Here is a 25,136-nt window from a genome sequence, read left to right on the forward strand (position 1 = left end):
AAAACTTTTTATTTTTTTGAGCAAAAAACTGTTCCAGGTGCTTTTTACAGTCTTCCAGGGAATTGAAATTTTTTCCATTAAGAGAATTTTATAAAAACCTAAATAAATGGAAATCCGAAGGTGCAGTGTCTGGTGAATATGGTGGATGAATCAGAACTTCCCAGCCAATCTGTAACAGTTTTGCCTGGTCATCAAAGAAGCATGGGGTCCTGCGTTATCCGGATAGAAGATTATACCTTTTCTGTTGACTAATTCGGGACGCTTTTCCTAGAGTGCTGCTTTCAGTTGGTCTAATTGGGAATTAATCGTTTGGTTTTCCAGAAGGAGCTCATAATAGAGGACTCCCTTCCAATCCCACCATATATACAACATCACCTTCTTTGGATGAAGACCGCCGGCCTTTGGTATGGTCGGTGGTGGTTCATTTCCCTTGCCCCACAATCTCCTCTGTTCCACATTATTGTACAGCGTCCACTTTTCATCACCCGTCACAATTTGTTTTAAAAATGGCATGTTTTCATTATGTTTAAGTAGAGAATTGCATGCAGAAATATGGTCAAGAAGGTTTTTTTCACTTAACTTGTGTGGAACCCAAACATCAAAGCGATTCACATAACCAAGCTGGTGCAAATGATTTTCAACACTTGATTTGGATATTTTGAGTATGTCAGCTATCTCCTGCGTGGTATAACACTGATTGTTCTCAATTAGTGTCTCGATTTGATTGCTATCAACTTCAACTGGTCTACCTGACCGTGGACCATCGTCCAGCAAGAAATCTCCAGCATGAAACTTCGCAAACCACTTTTGATACATTTGATCTGTTGCAGTGCCCTCTCCATACACTGCACAAATCTTTTTTTGCATTTCAGTTGCGTTTTTACCTTTCTTGAAATAATAAAGCATAATATGCTGAAAATATTGCCTTTTTTCTTCCATCTTCAATATTAAAATGGCTACACAAAAATTCACCAATTTTGATAAGTTTTTTTAAAAAATGCACTGCTGATATGACAGCTTTCACAATACAATCTAACAAAATTGTTTCGAGTGAAGTTAAGGACAACTAAGCACTAGTTAGAACCATGTTGTGGAAAAAAACGAACGAACTTTTTGACCAACCCAATATTTTGTTTTTCTGTTCACCTTAATGGGTTCAAACCATGAAAAAATAATAGCTAATATATATGGGTCTCTTGAGTGCCAGGTACTAGGTTAAATGCTTGATTATGTACATAGTTTGAGCAGACGTAATTAAAGAAATTTAATATTCAATGAAAGTAAATTTATATTTGGAATGAAAGTACATTTAAATCTAAGGATATTTTTAAAAGAACATAAAAGCAAGGCAGTTTAAAATTGGTACTTCCTGGATATTGGCTTAGTTTGTAAAAACGCCAGTATATACTGTTCATTTTTATGGATATTTGAACAGGTACTGATGAGACTTTTTTCTCCTATGAAAGTGAATTTACCTCATTGACTCAGAGTGTGAACTGCTTTTCATGTATATAAAACAGCAAATGAGGCCCCACTGCTTGCAGGTGCTGTGCCCAACACTGTAGGGGATGCAGTGAAGAGTATTGTGTTGTCCCTGTCTCTAATGTATTAAATATCAATAGAAGACTTCGTGGTTGCAGGCAAGAGTGATAGGTGTAAGACAAGCTAACTTTTTGTAACGTTCACTCTGTGCACTCACAGTATGTGCTGAGCTAAGTATTTCACATACACTATTTCATGTCATCCCAATAACAACCCTATGGGATAGCCACAGTTACCTTCATTTCACCGGTGGGGAGACCGAGGCAGTAGACTGGTTCGGAAACACACCTGTGATCACACAGCTGTGAAGTAATGAAGCTCTGTTTTGAACTCAGCTGACATTCTTATCCACCACTGTAATCTGCAGTAAAAAGAGTACCAGAGGCAATGTGCAATAAAACTATCACATGAATTCTGTAGATGATTTTCAGATTGTTTTAAAAGAGAGAAAGATCCAATTTTAGCTGAACTGGTTAAGGATTTTTGGTGTTTCTGGGGCTAATCCTCAAGGGAGAGACTGTCCTAAACATTTCAAGTGGAATTCTGCACAGGGGTAGGAGAGCCTAATGTGTTTGAAGAAAACAGTACATTTTGGGGGGCTGTATTGAAGGATTGGAGAAAGAGGCTGTAGAAGAGTTTAGAAAGATAGGGCAAGTTTTTTGCGAATGTAATTAAGAACTGATGTTATCATTGAGATAAGTCTTCCTGTGTGTAGCATGTTTTGTTCACTGAGATGTACTTATTTCTCTTCAGTTGATTCGGGAGGAGCAAACTTACCTCGACAAGCAGAGGTATTTCCAGATCGAGATCACTTTGGCCGCATATTCTATAATCAGGCAGTTATGTCTTCTAAAAGTATTATACAGGTAATTTCTCATTAATGAGATGTATTGCTTTTTGCATCAAATGTCTTTGCTAACCAGGTATTCTGAGATGACTTAAAACAGAATTTGTTTTGTTTTTTTTTTGGCTGTGCCATGCAGCTTGCAGGATCTTAGTTCCCTGAGCAGGGATTGAACCCAGGCCCTTGGCAGTGAAAACATGGAGTCCAAACCACTGGACCGCCAGGGAATTTGCAGAACAGAATTTAATACAGAATTTAGTCTTTCTCCACAGAAAGCATCATAAGGATATCTCCAGTCAGATTCATCTGCTAAATATGGGAATACTGTTATGCTATAATAAAGGTTATTTACCAAAGGAAAAGAGTTTTTAAAAAGAAAGAACACTGAGTAAAATTGCTTTTTTAGGACTATACTCTGGAGGAGTTCTAGTATATATATGAGGAGACATGTACAAGAAAGTTCCTTGTAGCATTGTTTGTTATAGCAAAAGTTAAAGAACAAAGTAAATGCCCATTCATAGGGGAGTTATAATAGTTAGCTGTTAAAATGAATTAACTAGAATTGTGTGCATCAACAGAAATAAGCCTCGAAAAATATGTTGGGTTAAAAAAAAAAAGTGTAGAATAAATGTATAGCAAATTGCTATGTATGCAAGTGTTAAATATATCAAATAATCTATTATGTATAAACAGGTACATGGGAATGATAGACTCAACTTTAGAACAGTGGTTACCTTTGAGGTGGGAGGGAGGAGGAGAATAAAGGCCAAGTAGGAGGTCTATAGAGGCTTCAACTGTATCTGAAATATTTTATTCATTTAAAAAAGTTCAGAAGTAAGTTTGACCAAATGTTAAGATTTATTAAGACTGGGTATTAGGTAAAGAATATATATTTTACTATTCTAATCTTTTTTGTATGTTTGAAATATTTCATAATACTGCTGCAACTCCTTTGTTTTTGTTTTGTTATTGAATTGCTTAAGTTTGTAGTAGTTTTATTAGTATTCTAATTAATTAGTCATCACTTGCAATTATTATATCTCTCTTCTTTATAATCTACCAATACAATGTGTTGTTATTATTTATTATATATTTTACTGTTATGTGGAGACCTTGCGTATATCTATGCTTTGTTTATCTAAATAGAAACTTCAGCTTTGCTCACTTTTGCCCAGATGGCCCTTGCATCCATTATCTGTTATGAAATTCTTATTGTGATCTTTTGTCTTATAGGGGAAATTAGCCCATTTAACCTGGTATTATAATTTATATAGCTATACGAAACTTGTATTAGTTTCCTTGGTCTGCCGTAACAAATTACCACGAACAGGGTAGCTTAAAATAACAGAAATTTATTCTCTCAAGTTTCTGGAGGCTAGACATCTGAAATCAAGGTGGCGGCAGGGCCGTGCTCCCTCAGAAGGCTCTAAGGAAGATTCCGATCCTTGCCTCTTTGAGCTTCTGATGGCTCCAGGCGTTCCCTTGGCTTGTGGCTATGTGACTCCAGTCTCTGACTTGGTCTTCCCATGGTCTTCTCCTCTGTGCCCTCTCTCCCTTATAAGGACACTTGTCACTCGATTTAGGGTGCCCCTGGGTAATCTAGAGTGATCTTATCTCAAGATCCTTAACTTAATTACATCTGCAAAGACCCATTTTTTTTCGAATAAGGTCACATTCACAGGTTCCGGAGATTTGGGTGTGGACAAATTTGGGGCGTGGAGGGGCACCATTCAACTCACTGTAGACCTCTGCCACCTTGCATGCTTATTCTGTGCTCTTTCTCTTCATGTAGCTTTTGTGGGACTATATAAAACGTCAGCCAACATCTAACAGATATTTATGGAGAAGCTACTGTAAGCCAGGCCCTGTACTAGATGAATCAAACCAGGTAGGGTCTCTGCTCCTGTGGAACCTGAAGCTTGAAGTGCTTTATTTAAAAACTAGGTCTTTTTAAAATTAAAAGTGTCCTTATAATTTGGATAAGCAATATCTGCTTATGATAAAAAAATCTAAAATATCTAAGGGACATTTGACTGAATGCCTTCAGTTTGCCTATTTAATTTTTGTTTCCTAAAAATTTTAACATCAGTATTTCTTTAACTGAGCCACTTCTCAGCATTTATTTTTTCTGTTTCAACCCAATAGGAAGTTTTTGGTTGAGGTTTGCCTTCTTATATTCTTATGAACCTCGTGGAATTAAAAAAAAAATCTAATTGTTATTGTATCCTAGTGTCCATGGTGCCTCTTCTCATCTTTTCCCCTTTTTTTATAGTTTATGAACTATAAACCTGATATCGCCACTGAAGCTATTGCCTCGTACTTTACTGAGAAAGTCATGTGTGAGCACTGTTCTATTAAAAACAATACTGCTTACTCTGTCTTTTTTTTTAATCCCAGGAAGAATTGTCTCTGTTCTCCAAGACTAGACTTGTCATTTATAATCTTAATACTGATCCCTCATTTGTGCTTCGTCATTAATCCTCTTTCTCTCTTTTGCTTTAATATTTCACATCCACTTAATTTTTTTTCTCACAGCTAATAATCATGTTGACTTCCTCTTTTTTTTTTTAAAGGAAAAAGTAGCAAAAAATGATGCACAAAGAAAAGGACCTTTTCTAGCTTCTGCTGTTTTTGAAGCTTCTCTCCCTCCCTGGATTACCAGACTTCTTAAGGATTGGCCCAGCATCTTCGTTCCTGACCACTCACTTTCCTAAAAACCTTGCTGCCCTCGGAGGGTCCCGCTAACCTTAACCTCCTAGGGATTCTCACGCTGTACAACCTGTTGGTTTTGTTATTGTTCCCTTTCTTGAAATTCTCCTTAGGCTTCGTGCCACTGGTTTCCTTCTTCTCCCACTCTTCATTTAATCCTCCCAACCCCATTCAAGAACTTGTCCTTATCTAATGATATACCTGTCATTTCCATGATCATTCTCTGGTCCTGGCCTCCATCCACCTCCACCTACCCTTGGGGTTCTGTTGTTTGGTTAGATTTCCTGCTGGTACCAGAGGCTCACAGTAGACATTCCGTATTTAGCTGCCCCTGCTGATTTGTTCCTTCACCCATGTTTCTGTGAACTGTTGATGGTACTTCCTTCTTGCTCTTTTCTCTAGGATTGAAACTTTGATGTCATCATTGACTCTTCTCTGCTTTTTCCCCTACTTAATCCTTTTAGGTCAGAAATATATATCTTCCTCATTTTTGTACCCCTGGGAGGTCCTTTGATGCTGGGCAGATAATCAATACATAGTAAACCTTTGATGAATCAAGTCATGTTGGTTTTTACCTTTGGATTGGTCCTCTCCACTCCATTCCTACTGCCATCACCATAGTTAGTTCAGGCATTTTCTGTCTATTGTACACATTACTATTAAGTTATTCTTTATCTAGTTCCCTTGTTCCAGACCAAACTTCATAGCCTGATACTTAAGACCTCGTGTGATCTGGTTCCAACCTAACTTTCTAGCCTTACTGATCATGCATTGTAAACTGCCGTCAGTCTGAAGCGCTTGCTATTTTTCATGTGCATCGTGACCTTTATGAGTTTCTGCTCAGGTCCATGCCGGACTCTCTTTCCCCCAGTCCTTCCATATGGGTTGATCTGAGTCTCCAACCCATTTTCCAAGGTGCATCTCAGATGCCACCTTTTCCAGGAAAGCTTCCCAGAATCCCTTACCGGAAGTGATCTTCCCCCCCAACTCGCATAATTCTTGAGCTATACCTTACTAATGGCATTTATCCCTTTTATCTAGACATATCCTGACTAATTTCCCTTACTAGACTCTTTGCCACTTGAGATTAGAGACAATATTGGATTGTTTATATCCCAACGCATTTACTTACCTACTTAATAATTTATTATTTGAGTGAAACTCCTTAATAACCATTAAAGTGATACCTAACATACTGAGTAGTTCTATTTCCTATATTTTAATGTATGTTTATTATTATTATTATTACCATCATCATCATTATTTTTGGCTGCGCCACATGGCTTGCAGGATCTTAGTTCCCCGAGCAGAGATTCAACCCAGGACACAGCAGTAAAAGTGCCGAGTCCTAACCACTGGACGGCCAGGGAATTTCCAATATCTTTTAATATTTATTTAAGACTTCGGTTTAGGTGGACTGTTAAAAACAATTTTTCGTATTTTCTACATAAAGCAATAACTGTTGTAACTGCAGTTATGTTATGTGTGCATTTTGATAGTGAGCACTAGCTTCCCTTACTTGTTCAATTCCTCTTCCTCCCCAAGATTGGTTTTTATTTAATGTTATTAACCTTGCCCTTTGTAAGTCCATTTATCCACTGATTTCTAAGAAGTATGTCTCTTGACAACCATATCTCTGTTTTTTCCTATATTTTTGCAGCTGTAAAGATGTGGCCAGATTCCTACAGACCTCCCAGGTTCAACAATTTTGTTTTTGCACTTGAGAAAAAACAGTTAACTAGGTAGTTACCTTTGTATTCTCTTCTGTTTCATTTTTCCTTACTTTCTGGTAGGTTTTAGGACCCTGGTTTGTTTTGAAGTTTAAAGACTTGGCATATTGATGTCCAGTGGTCTTTCTCTGAGCCTCATGTCCCGAGGATACCTTCTCTGGTCCTTCTCCAAAATCCATGCCTGATGCCGTGATGATCTTGGGGCTGTGCTTCTTTTATTTTCCTGATGTGGTTCCCATGTTGCTGGCTTTTTAAATGTGAGACTTATAGTTCTCTTCAGAAGTGGGATCTTGGTGTTTGTTTTCTTCAAGTCTTACATTACCATTAATTTTTATAGTCTAGTGAGAGTCTATTCTAGACTGGTTTTGCTCTGATGCATTAATTCTCTTCCTCGTTTTACTGTGATCCTTACCACACCAGCAGCAAATGTTTCTGTTTTTTATTAACAGTTTATTTCTTCTGAAATAGCTGTTATTCACCTAGCTATGCTTAGTTGCAGCTCCTCAGGCCTTTCCCCCTTTTTTCTTCTTTGCACTTCTGCCTGTTTGTTCTTCTTTTTGGAGATGTGCCTAAAATTATTCTGAAGTGTCCCTCCCTTCCTCTTTTCTAAACTTTTCCCTCTTCCCTCCTTGGCTTAGCTCATTATTTTTGAAATTTATTTTCTTTGCTTCAGACCTTGGTAATTGTTTTGAGGGTCCTAGTTAGGATAAACACTGTATGTTATTATTTTAAAAATGCATTTCAACCTGCTCATGAAGCCAGATAGGGTCAGGGGTAGAAGAAACCACTCTGTTTTTTTTTTTGTTTTGAGGCTCTCTGATAAAAAGATTGAGGAAGAAACAGAATGTTCTGGGTGAGATGGACTTTTTGTTCTCTATGTACATTTCATCCTATCCAGTGAGCACGGATAAGCATGTACGTTCTAGGGTCAGCAGTGTGATCGTCGGTATAGTTGATAATGTTCTTAAATTCTGGACAGCCATTGAATAGATACTTGTGTATTATGGCTTTTAGTTTTTAATGGTGACTCTTTAGGTAGAGGAAGAAAAAAGTGATACAGGCAGTATTTGCTTTCTACAATACTTTGAATGGAAAAAGAAGAAAGATGAGAGATTTAAAAAACATATTATAATTTTAATGGCTTTTCCACCAAGCAACTGGAAATCTCCCTCCTCAAGTTCTATTACATTTATCACAGAGAGCCTTTGAACTAGATAGTCTTCTGCAATTTTTCAGTGGAAAGATGGAGGTCTAAAGTTCACACAGCTTCTCAGAATTGGGTATGAAACCTCTTGACTCCCTCTCAGACACCCCTTCCATAGGGCAGGCTGCTGACCTACAATATGTAATTTGTTTTTGGTGTGATGAGAACCAGCCTCTACTTGTGCAGGCAAGTCCTGGAGGGTAATGAAATTTTGCCCAAAGTTCTTCCAGACTATTACCTCTGTTTTGTAGCCTCTCGTTTCCTTTCACTTCCAGCTTTTGCTGTGCGGTCTGTGCCAGTGATGATTGTTACTGTCAGTTACACATCATTCTTAGCCTGCTTGCTGTTTTCTTGCTCTGGATTCAAGTTTTTGAGTTGCCATGGGCCTCCTGACCCTGCAAGAGGGATCTCTTGGCTTGTCCTTGTCACAGAGCAGGCCCACTTCACCGGTGACAGGGTGGATGGTGGCCTCTCAGTGGAACTCGTGGGAGCTGTCTTTTGTTCTGATGCACATGAGGGGCGCAGTCACGTCTCTCCTGACATAGTGCCTGGGATTTGCCCACACAGCCAAACCTGTACTCTGAGCACGGTCAGAACAGCTTGTGGTCACGCAGCTTCCTTATGTCCCTTTAATGTCCCTTTAGTACAAGAAAGCAGCAGAATTTTCTTTCTGGGGTTCTGAATCATTTGTCCAGTGTGGTCCAATGTAAGGTCTTCATTGTACTACAGATGAATGCTTTGGGATGTGGAAAGTCATTGGTGCTGCTTGGGCCCTGGGGTCCCCATGCTCTGTGAGAAGCAGCAGTAGACACAGTAGCAGAGCTCTTGGTGCACGTTCACTCTATTTTGTGAGTGAAGGGCTCAGAATTAAATGCAGAAGAGGAGATTGTGTGACAGTGGTGACTTAACTGTGTTCTTTTATTTCTATTGAGCAATATATATATATATTTTTTATAAATTTATTTATAAATTTATTTATTTTTGGCTGTGTTGGGTCTTAGTTGCTGTGCACGGGCTTTCTCTAGTTGCAGCGAGCGGGGGCTACTCTTCGTTGTGGTGCACGGGCTTCTCATTGCAGTGGCTTCTCTTGTTGCGGAGCATGGGCTCTAGGTGCGCGGGCTTCAGTAGTTGTGGCACTCGGGCTCAGTAGTTGTGCCTCACGGGCTCTAGAGCGCAGGCTCAGTAGTTGTGGCGCACAGGCTTAGTTGCTCCGCGGCATGTGAGAGCTTCCTGGACCAGGGCTCGAACCCGTGTCGCCTGCATTGGCAGGTGGATTCTTAACCATTGTGCCACCAGGGAAGTCCTTGCTTTAGCAGTATTAAGTTTTGTGTCTGTTAGATACTTGGAACTAGAATAGCCTCTCTTTCTTATTGATGAAAAATTTGAGAATTTTGATTCCTGTATACTTAGTAACTCTAGCTCTTGTATTTTTTTTTTAATTTTATAAGTTTTATTGAGGGGTAATTTATTAAGCTATAATTCACATACCATAAAATTTACTCATTTAATATGTATAATTCAATGGTTTTTAGGGTATTTACAGGGTTGAATCAATTTTAGAACACTTTTATCACCCCAGAAGGAAATGCCATACCCACTGGCGGTTAATCTCATTTTTACACAGTCCCTCCAGCCCCTGGTAACCTATGGATTTGCCTGTTCTGGACATTTCATATAAATGGAATTGTGCTAAGTGGTCTTTTGTGCCTGGTTTCTTTCACTTACCATAATGGCTTCAAGGCTTATCCACGTCTTTCTCTTGGATTTTCATCACTCTCTGGGATGGTACAGAATGCTGATGCTGGTCTGTCTCCCATCTCTGGACTAGAGGAATAGTTCACAGATACATTAAAGAGCAACAGTGACAAAGCACTTCAAACAGAGACTTTCCTAGGTCTTCAGATGGGCCTCAATTGCAGGCGCTTAAGGGAGATGGTTTTTGATCTCTGTATTAGTTCTCTATTACTGCAGAACAAATTACCCCCAAACATAACAGTTTAAAACAACAACATTTATTATCGCACAGTTTCTGTGGGTTAGGGGTCTGAGCACAGCTTAGCTGGATCATGTGACTGACTGCAGTCCTCTCAAGGCTCCGCCCCCTACCTCGTTCATGTGGCTGTTGGTAGGATTCAGTTCTTTGCAGAAACCCCTCAGTTCCTTATGAGCTGTTGTAGGTTCTTTCCTTTGTGGGCCTCTCCGTACAGCATGTCACAGCATGTCAGCTGGCTGCATCAGAGTAAGCAAGCAGGTGGGCGAGAAAGAGGGCCAGCAAGACAGAAGACACGGTCCCTCATACCCTGAGCACAGCAGTGATGTCCCATCACTTGCCATATTCCATTCATTAGCAGCATGTCACCGGATCCACTGCACGCTCAAGGGGACGTGATCATACAGGAGGTGAATACCAAGAGTCTAGTATGGCAGGGGGCAGGGCGGTGGCGTTTTAGAAGCTGCCTACCACAGTCTCCTACTCTGTTACTGAGCAAAAGTCTTCTATATATATTTGTGATGCCTCACCTGGTGTCTGAGAAGTGGATTGTTGATTTCCTTGATTGCAGAGATTCTGTGGCGAAAAGGCATCTGAAGTGTTCTTAGGAATATGGTAAAATTCATTTTGTGAGAGAGCATTTGTGATAGTTAAAAAGGAGCTTGGAGGTCTCAAACCATAAGTTTTAAAAACAAGATAGAGGAGAATACAAAGTGAGTCTGGTATTCTCTTCCCCACCCTCCCCCCCAGTCTAGGTTCAGAGATGGGGGAAGATCAGCCAGCAAGACAGAGAAGAATCAAAGGAGGTGGGACTGGGGTTTAAATGGGTCCCTGATGTGGAGCCCGGCAGCACTGCCCCTTGGAGCTGCGGGGTACAAAGGGGCTGCAGCATGATCGAAACCCTGACTGCCCATCTCAGACAGACATTGGAAGATCCGAGGGCTGGAGAGACTGTTGTTTGCCTTATGTGCTAATAATTTGTCAGCTATTCACTTGAGAGACTTTTCTGCTAAATGGGTACATCTTTTCTCTCTACCCTGAGATGACAGGATGACATTTAGTTTCATTTCCCTCATTTTTGTCTTACGACATTTTGACAAAATAATTCGTCTTTGCTCCATCCCCACCCCCCAACCCCCAGTCCTTGGTCTTGGAACACCACTTGCTGGCAGTTGCTCTTCTTTTCTTTCCTTTTGCTCAATACTTGTTTTCATGGAACCCTGCTGTGCCTCTTTAGTTCTTTAGAGCTTACTTTTGAAAATTGTCCCCTTTCATACTCTTACATCATTGTGACTCTTCTCTAGTTCCTTGACTTCTTTTTTTGATGGTGGATTCTAGTGTTCTAGCACAGAGAACAGGGTGATAAGGTGAAATCGTGTCCTTTGCTTCTGATATAAACTTAAAGAAAAACCCATAAAATATTTCAAACTTGAAGAAAGTACAGAGAATAATAGACCAGAACACTCATGTACCCTCCACTTGGATTTATGAAGTACTAACCTTTCCTGTGTTATTTTTTGCCCCAGATTTTTAAAGAATTTATTTATCCACAGTATCCCTTTCAAAATATTGTATTGACGGACATGTTGGCTATTTGCATATTTTGCTATTATAAACACTGCTATGATGAATGTTTCCTTGTGCTTGTGGGCAAGAGTTTTTCTAGCCATAGATATCTTTAAAACAGACTTCTGTGGGGAGGTGGGGTGTGGGTGGAGGGAGAGAAATAAGTGAGGGGGATTAAGAGGTGCAGATCTCCAGTTGTAAAATAAATGAGTCGTGGGTATGAAATGTACAGTGGGGGGAATATAGTCAGTAATTATGTAATATCTTTATATGGCGACATACTGTAACTAGACTTATTGTGGTGATCATTTTGAAATGTATAGAAATATCAAATCCCTCTGTTGTATTACAGTAGCTAACGTAGTGCTGTAGGTTGATTATACTTCAAAACCAACCAAACAAACAAGCCCATAAAAAAAGAGATCAGATTTGTAATTACCAGAGACGAGGGATGGGGGGAAGGGGAATTGGGTGAAGGAGGTCGAAAGGTACAGACTTCCAGTTATAAGATAAATAAGTAATGTGATGTAATGTGCAATATGAATAATATAACACCGCTCTGTGTTATATGTGAAAGTTGTTAAGAGTAGATCCTAAGGGGTTTTTTCATCATAAAGAAAATATTTTTCTTCTATTTTAAAAATTTTGGGGACTTCCCTGGCGGTCCAGTGGTTAGGCTCCGCTTTTTTGTTTTAATTTGCCACACGGCATGCGGGATATTAGTTCCTCCACCAGGGATTGAACCCGAGCCCCCTGAAGTGCAAGCACGGAGTCCTGACCACTGCACCGCCAGCAACGTCCCTGATGGATATTTTCTATAACTTACTAAGAATCATTTCATGCTATATGTAAGTCAAATTATTATGCTATACACTTTAAACTTATACAGTGCTGTATATCAATTATATTCCAATAAAACTGAAAGAAAAAAAACTGGGTGATTGATAAGCAAAACCATAAGTGATAAACACTTCTGTAGTATGTTGACAAAGAAATGTTACAGCCGTTTTTCATAACGTTACATGAAATAGGGGAAAATGCCTTTTGTGGCAGCCATTTAGATGGAAAAATGTTAACTCATGCTGCCTTTCACTTTTGGATTAATACTAGTGTGGCATTTTTTTTTTTTTTCCAGAACAGATACTTGTAGAAAGAAAACTGATGGCATATTGGAATTAGCAAAATCTACTTTCATGTGATAATTTAAGAAAAGATTCACCACATACTTCTCTTATTTTTCTCTGTGGTGTTGTTTATTCCTGTCTAGGGGTAATCAGCAAAACCCATATTTATTATGTGTCATACTAATCTCTAAGCAAGAATTTTTTTTAACCTTTTATCATGGAAAGTTTCAAACACACACAAAAGTAGAGAAAATAGTACTGTGAACCCTCAGGTATGCATCACCAAGCTTCAACACAATGGACTTTCTTTTTAGCAAGATTTTCAACTGTGATGCTAACATTAGTTTTATATTTAGAAAGTCTTATATTCAGGGTAACACAAAATTAACATTACTCATTTGGAGAATTATTTCAGTATTCCTATGAGGTAAGTGGCAATTGTTTAGAGGACTTATTATTACTGTTATTATTATTAGATTTAAAAGTTGTCCTTTTAATATAATTTTGCTAATTTATGGATGGATTGTGAGTTTCTTCTCTCCATTAGTTGCTCAGGGTAAAGGTCTGTTTGGCCAGTCTTCTCTTTAACAGGGAGATTGTCCACAAGCTTTGTAAAGTGTGACATAAGTCCTTCAAAATGCTTTGATACAAAAGTTAGGAAACTATTCTAAACACTTAGAGGACTACATTTTAAAAATGAAACACAGGGAGTTCCCTGGTGGCCTAGTGGTTAGGATTCTGGGCTTTCACTGCCGTGGCCCAGGTTCAATCCCTGGTCGGGAACTGAGATCCCACAAGCCGCACGGCACAGCCAAGAAAAAAGAGAGGGACACGGTATAAGCTAGTAATATCCCCTGGTACTGCAGTGTTTGTGGAACTATAGATCCAGGGACTGTATAAATTCACTGTCTGAGCTGTACTGCATGAGTTTCTTGTGTGCTTGGATTCCAGATAGCAGTGGTCATGGGCTCCTGTACAGCAGGAGGAGCTTATGTGCCTGCGATGGCTGATGAAAACATCATCGTACGCAAGCAGGGTACCATTTTCTTGGGAGGACCTCCCTTGGTAAGAAGCTAGTTGTTTGTTTGTTTCTTTTGGTAAGAACATAGTCTTGTTTGCTTACTTGCTTGCTTGATTGAAGTAAAACATGCATAATATGAAATTTACCATTCTAACCATTTTTAAATATACAGTGCTCTGGCATTAAGTATATTCACTTTGTTGTGCAACTATCACCACCATCCATCTCCAGAACGTTGTTATCTTCCCAAACTGAAACTCTGTCCCCATTAAACACTAATTCCCTATTCCCCACCTCCTTCACTGCCCCGACAACCATGATTCTACTTTGTCTATGAATTTGGCTCCTCTAGGAACCTCATTTAAGTGGGATCATATAATATCTGTCCTTTTGTGTTTGGCATATTTCACTTAGCAAAATGTCCTCAAGATTTATCCATGTTGTAACATGTTTCAGAATTTCCTTCCTCTTTAAGGCTGAATAATACTCCAGTGTATGTACATACCACATTTTGTCTGTTTGTCCATCAGTGGACTTTTGGGTTGCTTCCACTTCGGGGCTATTTGGAATAATGCTGCTGTGACCATGAGTATACAAATATCTGTGTGAGTCCCTGCTTTCATTTCTTTTGGGTATATACTCAGAAGTGGAATTGCTGAATCATGTGGTAATTCTATGTTCAAATTTTGGAGGAATCACTTCATTCCTCTTTATGGCTGAATAATATTTCATTGTATGGATAGGCTGCATTTTGTTTATCCATTTATCGGTTGATGGACATTTGGGTTGTTTCCACTTTTTGGATATTATGAATAATGCTACTATGAACATTCATGTATAAGTTTTTATACGGGTGTGTTTTCATTTCTATTGGATATAAACCTACAAGTACAATTTCTGGGTCATATGGTAGCTCTAAGGTTAACATTTTGAAGAACAGCCAAACTGTCCAGAGCATATTTTGCATTCTTGCCAGCAGTGTGTGAGGGTTCTGATTTCTCTACATTCTCTCCAACACTTGTTACCGTGTGTCTGTTTGATGGTAGCCATCATAGTGGGTGTGACATGGTACCTCACTGTGGTTTTGATTTTCATTTCCCTAATGGCTAATGATACTGAGCATCTTTCATGTGCTTGTTGGCTATTTGTATATCTTCTTTGGCGAACTGTCTATTCAGATCCTTTGCCCATTTTGTAATTGGGCTCTTGTCTTTTTTATTGAGTTGTAAGAATTCTTCATGTGTTCTGGATACAAGTCTCTTATCAGATGTATGATTTGCAAATATTTTCTTCTATGGGTTGTCTTTTCACCCTCTTGATGGTATTTTCCTTTGAAGCATAAACGTTTTAAATTTTGATGAAGTCCAATTTTTGTATTTTTTTCTTTTTTTTTTTGCTTGTGCTTTTGGTGTCCTATCTGTGAAGGTGTTGCCTATTCCAAGGTTGCAAAGATTTAATCCTTTGTTTTCTTCCAAGAGTTTTATAATTTTAGCTCTTACGTTTGGGTCTGTGATCCATTCTGAGTTATTTTTTGGTGCGGTTTCAGGAAGGGGTTCGACATTTTTCTGTACGTGGACATGCATTTGTCTCAGCATCATGTGCTGAAAGGACTATCCTTTCCCCCTTGAATGATGCTGCCTGAAGAAAAATACTTTTACTTATCTTTTCTTCTACTCACGGTCAATAACAAACCAATAAATTGTTAAGTGAAAACAGCAAGGTGCTTACACATAGTGTGTTAACTTTTGTGTAAAGTGGAGGGGGGGAATTATACATTTGTAAGCTTGTATATGCATAAAGAAACTGAAAAAGATAGAGTAAATGCTGTTTAAATGCAGAGGAGATGAAGCAGGGTGGGAGAGAGACCTTTGACTTTCTGAGTCTTGTGAAAACATTATCTTTTCAAAAGGTTAAGTCCCCCCAACCCCCAAGAAAAAAGAGTTAGAATAGCTATGAGCGGTGCTCTAAATTTTTAATACTAGCAAGCTTTATGGATCACTGGTAGGGCAGCTACATGATTTGCAGACCCCGGTGCAAAATGAAAATATGGAATCCTTTGTTCAAAAAGGAGAAAACTACTGTTAAAGATACTAAAATATGAAACATGTTCCCTTCTTCTGTGGTCTGTCTACCAGTCATGGTGTTTTTATTTATTATTTAACGACAGGCCCCACCCTCCCGCCCCCACCCCCGCCAGGCATCTCTATTTCCCATGGACCCACCATGTCCCCAAGGATGTGCTGCCTCCATGTGAGAATGTGCTTGGTACCCAGATGGGGAACGAGCAAAAGGCTAGCCCTTAACATCCCCCCCGGCGCCCCCCCAACACGCAGAGTGGCCTGTTGGAGAGCACACCTCAGCACTGCCAGCCCAGGACAGTGATGGGGCTGCCATGCTCTTCCCTGAGACACCATGGGGGGCACACCTGACCTCTGATCCTCCCTACACCTGTGTCAGGCCCCCACTGGGGGTGGGTGTAACAGGTGCTAGGCAGGGGTGGGGAGGAGAAGGTAGGGTAGGACCCAGGGCCCAGGTACCAGTCAGCAGGGAAGCAGGGAGCCAAGAGCCCATCCCAGGGAGATGGGGGGAGGCAGACTGCACAAGATCTGAGGCTCTGCACCTCAACACACATGCTCCATTGTCCCATCAGACTTCACTTACAGAACACAAATTCAAAGATAAAGTTAGTTAGACTTTCACTAGGGTGACCACTGAGCATTAAACCCCAAGCACAGGGCCCTTCTGAGAGTGGGACCCTGTGCAACTTCACTGGCCACCTGCCCGTGATGCAGGCACTGAGGACTGGATTATGTCATCCTCGGCGCTTCCTCATCTCTCCTTTGGACGTCTCCATTGTGATTTTCAGGAAAGCAGTTGTCACCCTGCTTTGCTTATGTCACAACATGATCCTAGGCTTCAGAGTGATAAAGAGAGGCTGGGTGAAGACACAGGTAATTTCTACTGATTACAACAAAACATCCCATTACGTAAGTAAAATCCAAGAATATTAAATAGGTAAAAAGAATAATGTCAAGGAACTTCTAAAGCTATAATAAACCTACAAGTGGAGTAATTCAGCCATAAAAAGGAAAGAAGTTTTGACACATCCTACAACATGGACAAACCTTGAAAACATTGGGCCAGACACAAAGAACAAATATTGTATAGTTACCCTTCTCTGAAATATGTAGAATAGGCAAATTAATAGAGACAGAAAGTAGATTGGCTGTCGCCAAGGACTGGGAGGGGGTAGAATGGGAAGGGACTGCTAATGAGTATGGGGTTTCTTTTGGGAGCGATGAAATGTTCCGGAATTAGGTGGTGGTGATGGTTGTTATACAGCCTTGTTAATATAATAAAAAACACTGAATTGTATTCTTTTAAATGGTAAGTTTTGTGGTATGTGAATTATATCTTAAAAAGTAAGTTTATTGCTTCAAAAGTCTGTCAAAGAATTAATCTGGTTTTGGAATATTAACACAAGTTTATTAAAAAGAGTACGTTAAAAGATGTTGTACTTTGATGTTAAATAAGTGTATTTTCCAAATGATTGTGTTAATTTTTAATAACTTTTACTGAGGATCAGATGAGCCTGAAGAGCTGCCTTTTCAAATGAATTAAAAGTCTCAAGGCATTATTCAAAAAGCCTACAGCATAATATTAAATATTATTCTTCAATATTTCTCTAGCTATGTGTGATAGCAATTGTTTGTTAATTTACCTATGTGTAGTAAACTTTCCTGGGTAATTCTTGTTTATTTTTCACTAGAGAATAAGTAAAGATATGACTAAAATTTTAAAACATCTTTTTGGGAATATACGTAGTGTCATGATACTGAAATAATGCTGTTTTCAAGAGAAGATTTTGTCTAAAGGTCAGCATTACAATGTCTATTCAGTGGATTCACATTTAACTTGTGCCTCAGAAAGAAGCAAGGTAGCAGCTGAAGTCTGCAGTTCTGTTAGAGAACTAAACCTTGTTCAGTAGTCTACCATCAAAAGGCTGTATTTACAGGTAGAAAAAGAAGCAGCAGCAGCCTTATCTGCTTGAGAATTCTAAATTTTGATGCTTGTTTCACTGAAAATTGAGAAAAGGCTTTGTAGGTTTCACACATAATGTGAGGTTGTAGCTTTCAGTAGCTTAACGTGGTTGGAAAAAAATGCATACTAATAAGATAAATTTTTTTAACTTTTTATTTTATATTGGAGTATAGTTGATTAACAATGTTGTAATAGTTTCAGGTGTACAGCAAAGTGATTCAGTTATACATAAACATGCATCTATTCTTTTTCAAATTCTTTTCCCATTTAGGTTGTTACATAGTATTGAGCAAAGTTTCCTGTGGAATAAGACAAATTTTTGAAGGAGTTTTTTTGTTCTCCTACCTTTTGTTTATCATCCAAACTTGTTTCTTAATAGAATGAGCAGTTTTCATTTTCTCTTGGACTTTTATCATCTTTATACATATCACAGTTTCAAACATGTTGTGGGTGTTCCATAAATATTAACTGATGACAAATCTTTATTTTTTCAGTTGATATCAGTCAGTTCCCTGAAAATGAATTATCATATGTCAGACGTTTATTCGTTTTTACAACTTTAAATATCCAGACACCTCTTATAAGTAGTTATTGTCTGGACTGAATGTTATTTTACACCAAATTTTTTGGGAAGAAGAGAATCAAGAATTTAGTTCTGGGGGTGCATAATTGGAGGTGAAAAATTTAATTACCTCTCCCTGTGGAATAATATTTTATTTAAGACAGAGCTTTTGATGTAGTGAATAAGTCATTTCTATGCTGTATTTTAGATTAGTATTCCTTATTCTAATAAAAGCTTTTCTTTTATTACTTGAAGAAAAAGAAACAAATCGACCACCCCAAAGAAGTAGGAATCAATAAATGATTCCTAAGGGATCAGGTTGGCATTTAGCATTAAATGATTTTTCTTGCTTTTTCTTGTTCGAATTTCTCAGGCTATAATTGTCATTCTTTTTTAAAATTATTATTAATTAATTAATTTATTTTTGGCTGTGTTGGGTCTTAATTGCTGTGTGTGGGCTTTCTCTAGTTGTGGCGAGCGGCGGCTACTCTCTGTGCGGTGCGCGGGCTTCTCATTGCGGTGGCTTCTCTTGTTGCGGAGCACGGGCTCTAGGTGTGCGGGCTGCAGTAGTTGTGGCTCGCGGGCTCTAGAGCGCAGGCTCAGTAGTTGTGGCGCACGGGCTTAGTTGCTCCGCGGCATGTGGGATCTTCCTTGACCAGGGATCAAACTCACGTCCCCTGCATTGGCAGGCGGATTCTTAACCCATGTGCCACCAGGGAAGTCCCTATAATTAAGTCATTCTTAATTTATTACTTAAGGTTTCTTTCTTTTTGGTCATATTATGCTGAATCTTAGATGTGGGTAATCATGGAGATTTTTTCCCCCCATCTTAAAGATATTATACCTTTAAGGGTGTTTTTGATAGTCACTGGAATTTTTCAGCAAAGGTGAAAAAATAGCGTTACTTCAATATATGTATTGTGTCCAAAGATGAATAAATCACAGTTTCTGCCATCAAGGAACTCACAGTATAGAGGAGATGACAGAGACACATGCAAATTACTGACATATAGTCTGGTAGATGCCATGTTGGAGGTGTAGGTGGAATGCTCTTGAACCACAGATGAGCAAACATTGCTCTGTTAAAACCATGGAGTGTCGTTAATGGTTAAAAGGCCTGGGCAGGGCTTCCCTGGTGGCGCAGTGGTTGAGAGTCTGCCTGCCAACGCAGGGGACACGGGTTCGAGCCCTGGTCTGGGAGGATCCCACATGCCGCGGAGCGACTGGGCCCGTGAGCCACAACTACTGAGCCTGCGCGTCTGGAGCCTGTGCTCCGCAACGGGAGAGGCCGCGATAGTGGGGGGCCCGCGCACCGTGATGAGGAGTGGCCCCCACTTGCCGCGGCTGGAGAAAGCCCTCGCACAGAAACGAAGACCCAACACAGCCATAAATATAAATAAATAAATTGTATAAAAAAAAAAAAAAAAAAAAAAGGCCTGGGCAGGTCAGGGAAAGCCACACAGAGCAGACAGGGCTTGAAGGATAATTGGGGATTCACCGGGTGGGTGAGAGGGAGAAGGGAGCCCAGCAGTAGGATCAGCATGTGCACAGACACAAAGGCTTTAACATGGGTGTGGAGGCAGAATAATGTAGGGGAAAGAGAGTGTGCTTTCAGACCAGGAATGTCTGGGTTCAAATCAGGTTCCATCCCTTGCTCAGGGGCTGTGGGCAAGTTCCTTAGTGACTGTGGGTTCACGTTTCTCGTCTGTAGACTAGAGACAATATTATCTAGGTTTACCTAGGTGGGTGGGATGAGAAACAAAATGTCTAGTTCTAGGGAAGAAAGAATGGTAGATATAATCAGGTTAGGAGGTGTGTAGGACAGCATTTTAATACAGTAATTCCCCTACATACGAACCTTCAAGTTGCGAACTTTTGAAGATGCAAACGTGCCCCTTTATGCCAGCTGTTGTACTGTACTACTGTACTTTTCAAGGTACTGTACTGTAAGATTAAAAATATTTTCTTTATTTTTTGTGTTTGTTTTTTATGTATTATTTGTGTGAATAGTATTATAAACCTATTACAGTATAGTACTGTATAGCCGATTGTGTTAATTGGATACTTAGGCTAACTTTGTTGGACTTAACGAACAAATTGGACTTACGAACGCACTCTCAGAACGGAACTTGTTTGTTTGTAGGAGACTTACTGTATCTCTGATGGAGAAAACTCACCATTGACTTTTATCCTTGTTGTAGGTTAAAGCAGCCACTGGAGAAGAGGTGTCAGCTGAGGATCTTGGAGGTGCTGATCTTCACTGCAGGTGAAACAGAAGCAGTTGTTTCTTTCCAGGATTGATTGTCACTTGTTTGTTTAAAAGAAGTGTTAAATTATTTTTTCCAGGTGTTAAACTTGCCAGATCAAACCAGTTTATTTGTTCTAGATCTGCTCTTTTAGGGTCCAGTTCTTTAGAGTTCCATTTCTAAGCAAGAACATCAACTTTTTCATTATAGCCTAGAAAGACTGGAGAAACAGGTTTCTTATTTATTTAACAAACATCCATTGAACACCTGTTATGTGCCAGGCACTGTTTAGGTATTTGAGATAATAAGATAGACATTGTCTTTTTTTTTTTTTTTTTTTTAAAGTTCTTAGCACCCTCCATTTGCAAGGGAAGGAAGGCTCAGAGTGGTTTTTTTTTTTTTTTTAAAGAAGGGAGTAATTATTTTTTAAAGTATTTGTTTATTTATTTATTTATGGCTGTGTTGGGTCTTGGTTTCTGTGCGAGGGCTTTCTCCAGCTGTGGCAAGCGGGGGCGTGGGCCTCTCACCATCGCGGCCTCTCTTGTTGCGGAGCACAGGCTCCAAACGCGCAGGCTCAGTAACTGTGGCTCACGGGCCCAGCTGCTCCGCGGCACGCGGGATCCTCCCAGACCAGGGCCCGAACCCGTGTCCCCTGCATTGGCAGGCGGATTCTCAACCACTGCGCCACCAGGGAAGCCCGACATTGTCTTTGATCTCAAGAAGCTTATAGTCTAGTCAGAGAGGTGGGCAATAAATAATAACCAAAAAATTATATAAATATGTATACATGATAAGGGCTACAAAGAAGTATAGGCATATAGAAGGTGGGGCTAACCCAGTGGTGTGCAGGCATTATGCCTTTGTTTAATTAACACTTGTTAAGTGGAGCACAGGGTGCTGGATGGTGAGCCGTGGTTCAACAACAGACCACAAGAGAATTTGAAATAGAGAAGTTTATCAGTCACAGGTCCTGGAGGGAGTACACAGCACACCTTGAGGGGCCACATGAGGCGGTCCAGGCAGAGTGCCCAGAGAGAGAGACAGGACCTGGGGTACATGTTTTTATTAGGGTCCATGGTTGGAGTGCTTTGGGGTCCCCTGACTACAGCTGGATTGGTCAATCAAACCAGAAGATTGGGGTATTGGTAAGTTCCATGGGGATTTTATCTAAGCATACAGGTGCAGAGAGGCAGGGGAGACTGTTGATCTTAAGGGTTGTTGGGGAAGTCATATGAGGACTTACATTTGCTTGTGACTGAGCTGCTATCTAGGGCTTGCTTGAGGGGCTAGTGTCCATTGAAGGTCCATGCAGACTGCTTGCAATGATGGGGAATAGCTTAGCTAAATGCTCAATAGCAGGTAAATGCTTAGCTGATTCACTGAGGAGGGAAAATGTCCTGCTTTGTGGCATCTGCCAATATCTGTGGTATGAATTATCCTGCCATAGCTGATTTTAAGCTACCAGCGGGACACCACTGAACATGGAATCAGGAAGAGATGCACACAGTTGGCTCTCGTGAGTCAGGCATGAGCCGCTCCATCACATCGCTGGTCTTCCCATTTCAGGTTAGAGTTCAGGAGTAAGAAGATCATCTGCCTCCTAGAATTTTATGAGAATTAAATGAGATGGTATGTGTAAATTGCTTGAAACAATACCTGCTTTAAAATAAGTACCTGTAATTGTTAACTGCCATTATTATTATTGTTTATCATCATAATTGGTCATTAAATGTTTTGGACTTTTTCTTTTATGAGCAATTAGGAAACCATTGAAGAGTTTTAAGGAGAAATTGTGCTATTATTAAACATTTCATTAGAAAAAAAAAAAAATCCCTCTGTCTGCTAAATGGAGAATGAATGCTTAGAGGGTTGGCAGTAGTGTGTGTGAGGGACCAGTTGGGTGGTTGTATCAATAGCATACAATTATTGCTAGAGTTGGGTGAGAGGTGCCGGTGGCTTAGATAATTATGGTGGTAGTGAATGGAGGAGGGGAGTAATCAGATTTGTGCTCTATTTTAGCGGTGGAATTGAAGGACTTGTTGATGGATTTCATATATGGGGCACAGTAAAGTGAGGTGACAAAGATGATAACATGAAATGGTTTCATTTCCTGAGATTGGGAAGATTGGGGGAGGGGCAGAGTTGGGGATAGGGCAGGGGGATCAAGTGTTGCTTTTGAACCTGCTAAGTTAGAGATGATCCAAGTAGACATCCAAGTAGAGATGCGAGTAGGCAGTTAACTGTAAGAGTCTGGAGCCCAGATCCGTGCTCAAGAACCATCAACATAGAGGTGGAATTTAAACCATAGGACTAGGTGAGCTCACCCTGAGGTGAGTGTAGACAAGGAAGGGGGTCCAGGACTAGACCCTAAAGAACCCAGACGTAACTGACAGGTAGATCTAACCATTGAGCTTGGTGGCCTGGGAGGTGCAGTAAACCTTTCTTTGCTTTGCCAAACCAGGGAGGCAGGTGACTGTGGGAGCAGTCTAGTAGGTGGGAGACGGAAAATAGGTACAACGTTTCCACCCTCCTATCAAAGAACACTGCCTTGCCTTTTGAAGAGTTGGCTAAGGAACCTACCTTTACCTCAGTTTTTCATTCACTCCTTTCTTTTTGAGCACTTATTTGTGGATAGATTGATTGTACTAAGTGTTATGAGTAATACAGAAAAATTTCAGGCCTAGTCCCTGCCCTCAAGGATTTATAATTTAACTCGGCAGGTAAGAGATATAAATGAATGAACTAAAAAACAATTACAAAACAAATAAGCTATTATGCTTCCAGTTTTACAACTAGAGGCAAAAGGAAGAATGATAAAGGGAAGAGCTGGAGCAGAATTGAGGTAGGCAGAGAAAAGCTTCGAGAGCTTGAGTTTTCTGCCTGGGTTTAAACAGAAGACTTGCTTATTTCGGTGAACGCTACTGTGAGCAGAGATGCAGCATTTCTCTCTTATCTGGCCGTTTACTGACCATTTCAGGGAGACAGTGAAGTAGATGTTTCAGCCTGGAGAGAGAGAGGATGCGGGTAGAATAGAAACAGGACAAAGTGGGCTGCCACTGTTTGTAGGTGCTTAATCAGGGGAAGGAGATGAAGATAGTATTTGAGGAGCTTAATCAGGGGAAGGAGATGAAGATAGTATTTGAGGAGCATTAACTAAAAAAAATTTTTTGACAGTTTAAAAAAAGTCATCTGGTGCCCATAAAAGGTGTAGGCGGTATATCAAGTTAGGCGTGTAGGTTCTAGGATTCATCTTCCATTTGCCTCACTTGTTACCCTTGTGACTAGACAAACTACATAACTTCCCGGAGCCTCATTTCCTCATCTGTAAAATGAAGATATGAATAGTTCCTGCGTCACAACACAGTGTCTGTGGCATACTAAGTGCTCTATTACTTTTAGCTATTATCATTCATAATAGCCTGTTTAAAATCATGGGACAATGGCTTTTTTGGGAACAGTGTCATAAAATTTACTAGTCACAACTCGCTTTGGGTTCTCTCTGTCATTGTAAATACGTATTTGTACGTCTCCGATTCGTCATCCTTCATAGTTAATTTGACACAAAGCTTTACATAGTAGAGTGTCTCATCAAAAGTTTTCCCTTTCCTGCTGTTTTGGTAAATGCTAGACAGTTTTTAAAAGAAGGCATTATAGGACTTCCCTGGTGGCGCAGTGGTTAAGAATCCGCCTGCCAATACAGGGGACATGGGTTCGAGCCCTGGTCCGGGAAGATCCCACATGCCGCGGAGCAACGAAGCCCGTGTGTCACAACTACTGAGCCTGCGTTCTAGAGCCGGCGAGCCACAACTACTGAAGCCCATGTGCCACAACTGCTGAGCCTGCGCGCCTAGAGCCCGTGCTCCACGACAAGAGAAGCCACCGCAATGAGAAGCCCGCGCACCACAATGAAGAGTAGCCCCCGCTCTCCACAACTAGAGAAAAGCCCATGCGCAGCAATGAAGACCCAATGCAGTCCAAAATAAATAAATAAATAAATAAATAGTTATTAAAAAAAAAAAAAAGGCGGCATTTTATTTTAAATATTTACTGATTTGGAAGCAGTCCCTTCTGCTTTTCTTTGCTTACTGAGTTACTACAGTGTAGCTAGAAGTCAGCAATTGTAGCTGGTATTTGTGAAGCATTTGGAAGACAGGGTCAGTTGTAAAACGTCCTACTAAATTAAAGAAACTGAAGGGTCTGCTATTTGCAAAGGGTTGGAGGACTATAAAGAGGAGCACACATGGTCCTTGCTCTTACTGAGGAGCACCCAAGCCCGAGGGGGACAGTGACATGAAACCGCTGTGAGAGCCCAGTTCTAAGACGTCGCCTAAGGAGTTGGTGTTTTCCTTAGATAAGACATCAAAATTTAGATTGCGGTAGCTTAGTTCTTGCTCATAAAATGAACTAAAATTCTGTTTTTTTCAGGGATTGTGTGTGTGTGTGTGTGTGTGTACACACACACACACATATATATATATATATTTTTTTTTTTTTCTATTTTTTGGCTGTGCTGCGTGGCATGTGGGATCTTATAGTTCCCCGACCAGGGATCGAACC

The 25,136-nt window shown here is 40.1% G+C and overlaps 1 protein-coding gene across 1 annotated transcript in view; it reads left to right on the forward strand.

Moving 5' to 3' along the window:
* MCCC2 (methylcrotonyl-CoA carboxylase subunit 2) overlaps positions 1-25,136 on the forward strand; it is a 63,746-nt gene that overhangs the window by 16,396 nt on the left and 22,214 nt on the right. Inside the window, exons 6-8 of the mRNA XM_068535479.1 lie at positions 2,296-2,408; positions 13,661-13,774; positions 20,535-20,599. Coding sequence (XP_068391580.1) covers positions 2,296-2,408; positions 13,661-13,774; positions 20,535-20,599 — 292 coding nt within the window. The remainder of the gene's footprint in view (positions 1-2,295; positions 2,409-13,660; positions 13,775-20,534; positions 20,600-25,136) is intronic.

The sequence above is a fragment of the Eschrichtius robustus genome, chromosome 2 (genome assembly GCF_028021215.1).
Source record: "Eschrichtius robustus isolate mEscRob2 chromosome 2, mEscRob2.pri, whole genome shotgun sequence".
NCBI lineage: Eukaryota > Metazoa > Chordata > Mammalia > Artiodactyla > Eschrichtiidae > Eschrichtius > Eschrichtius robustus.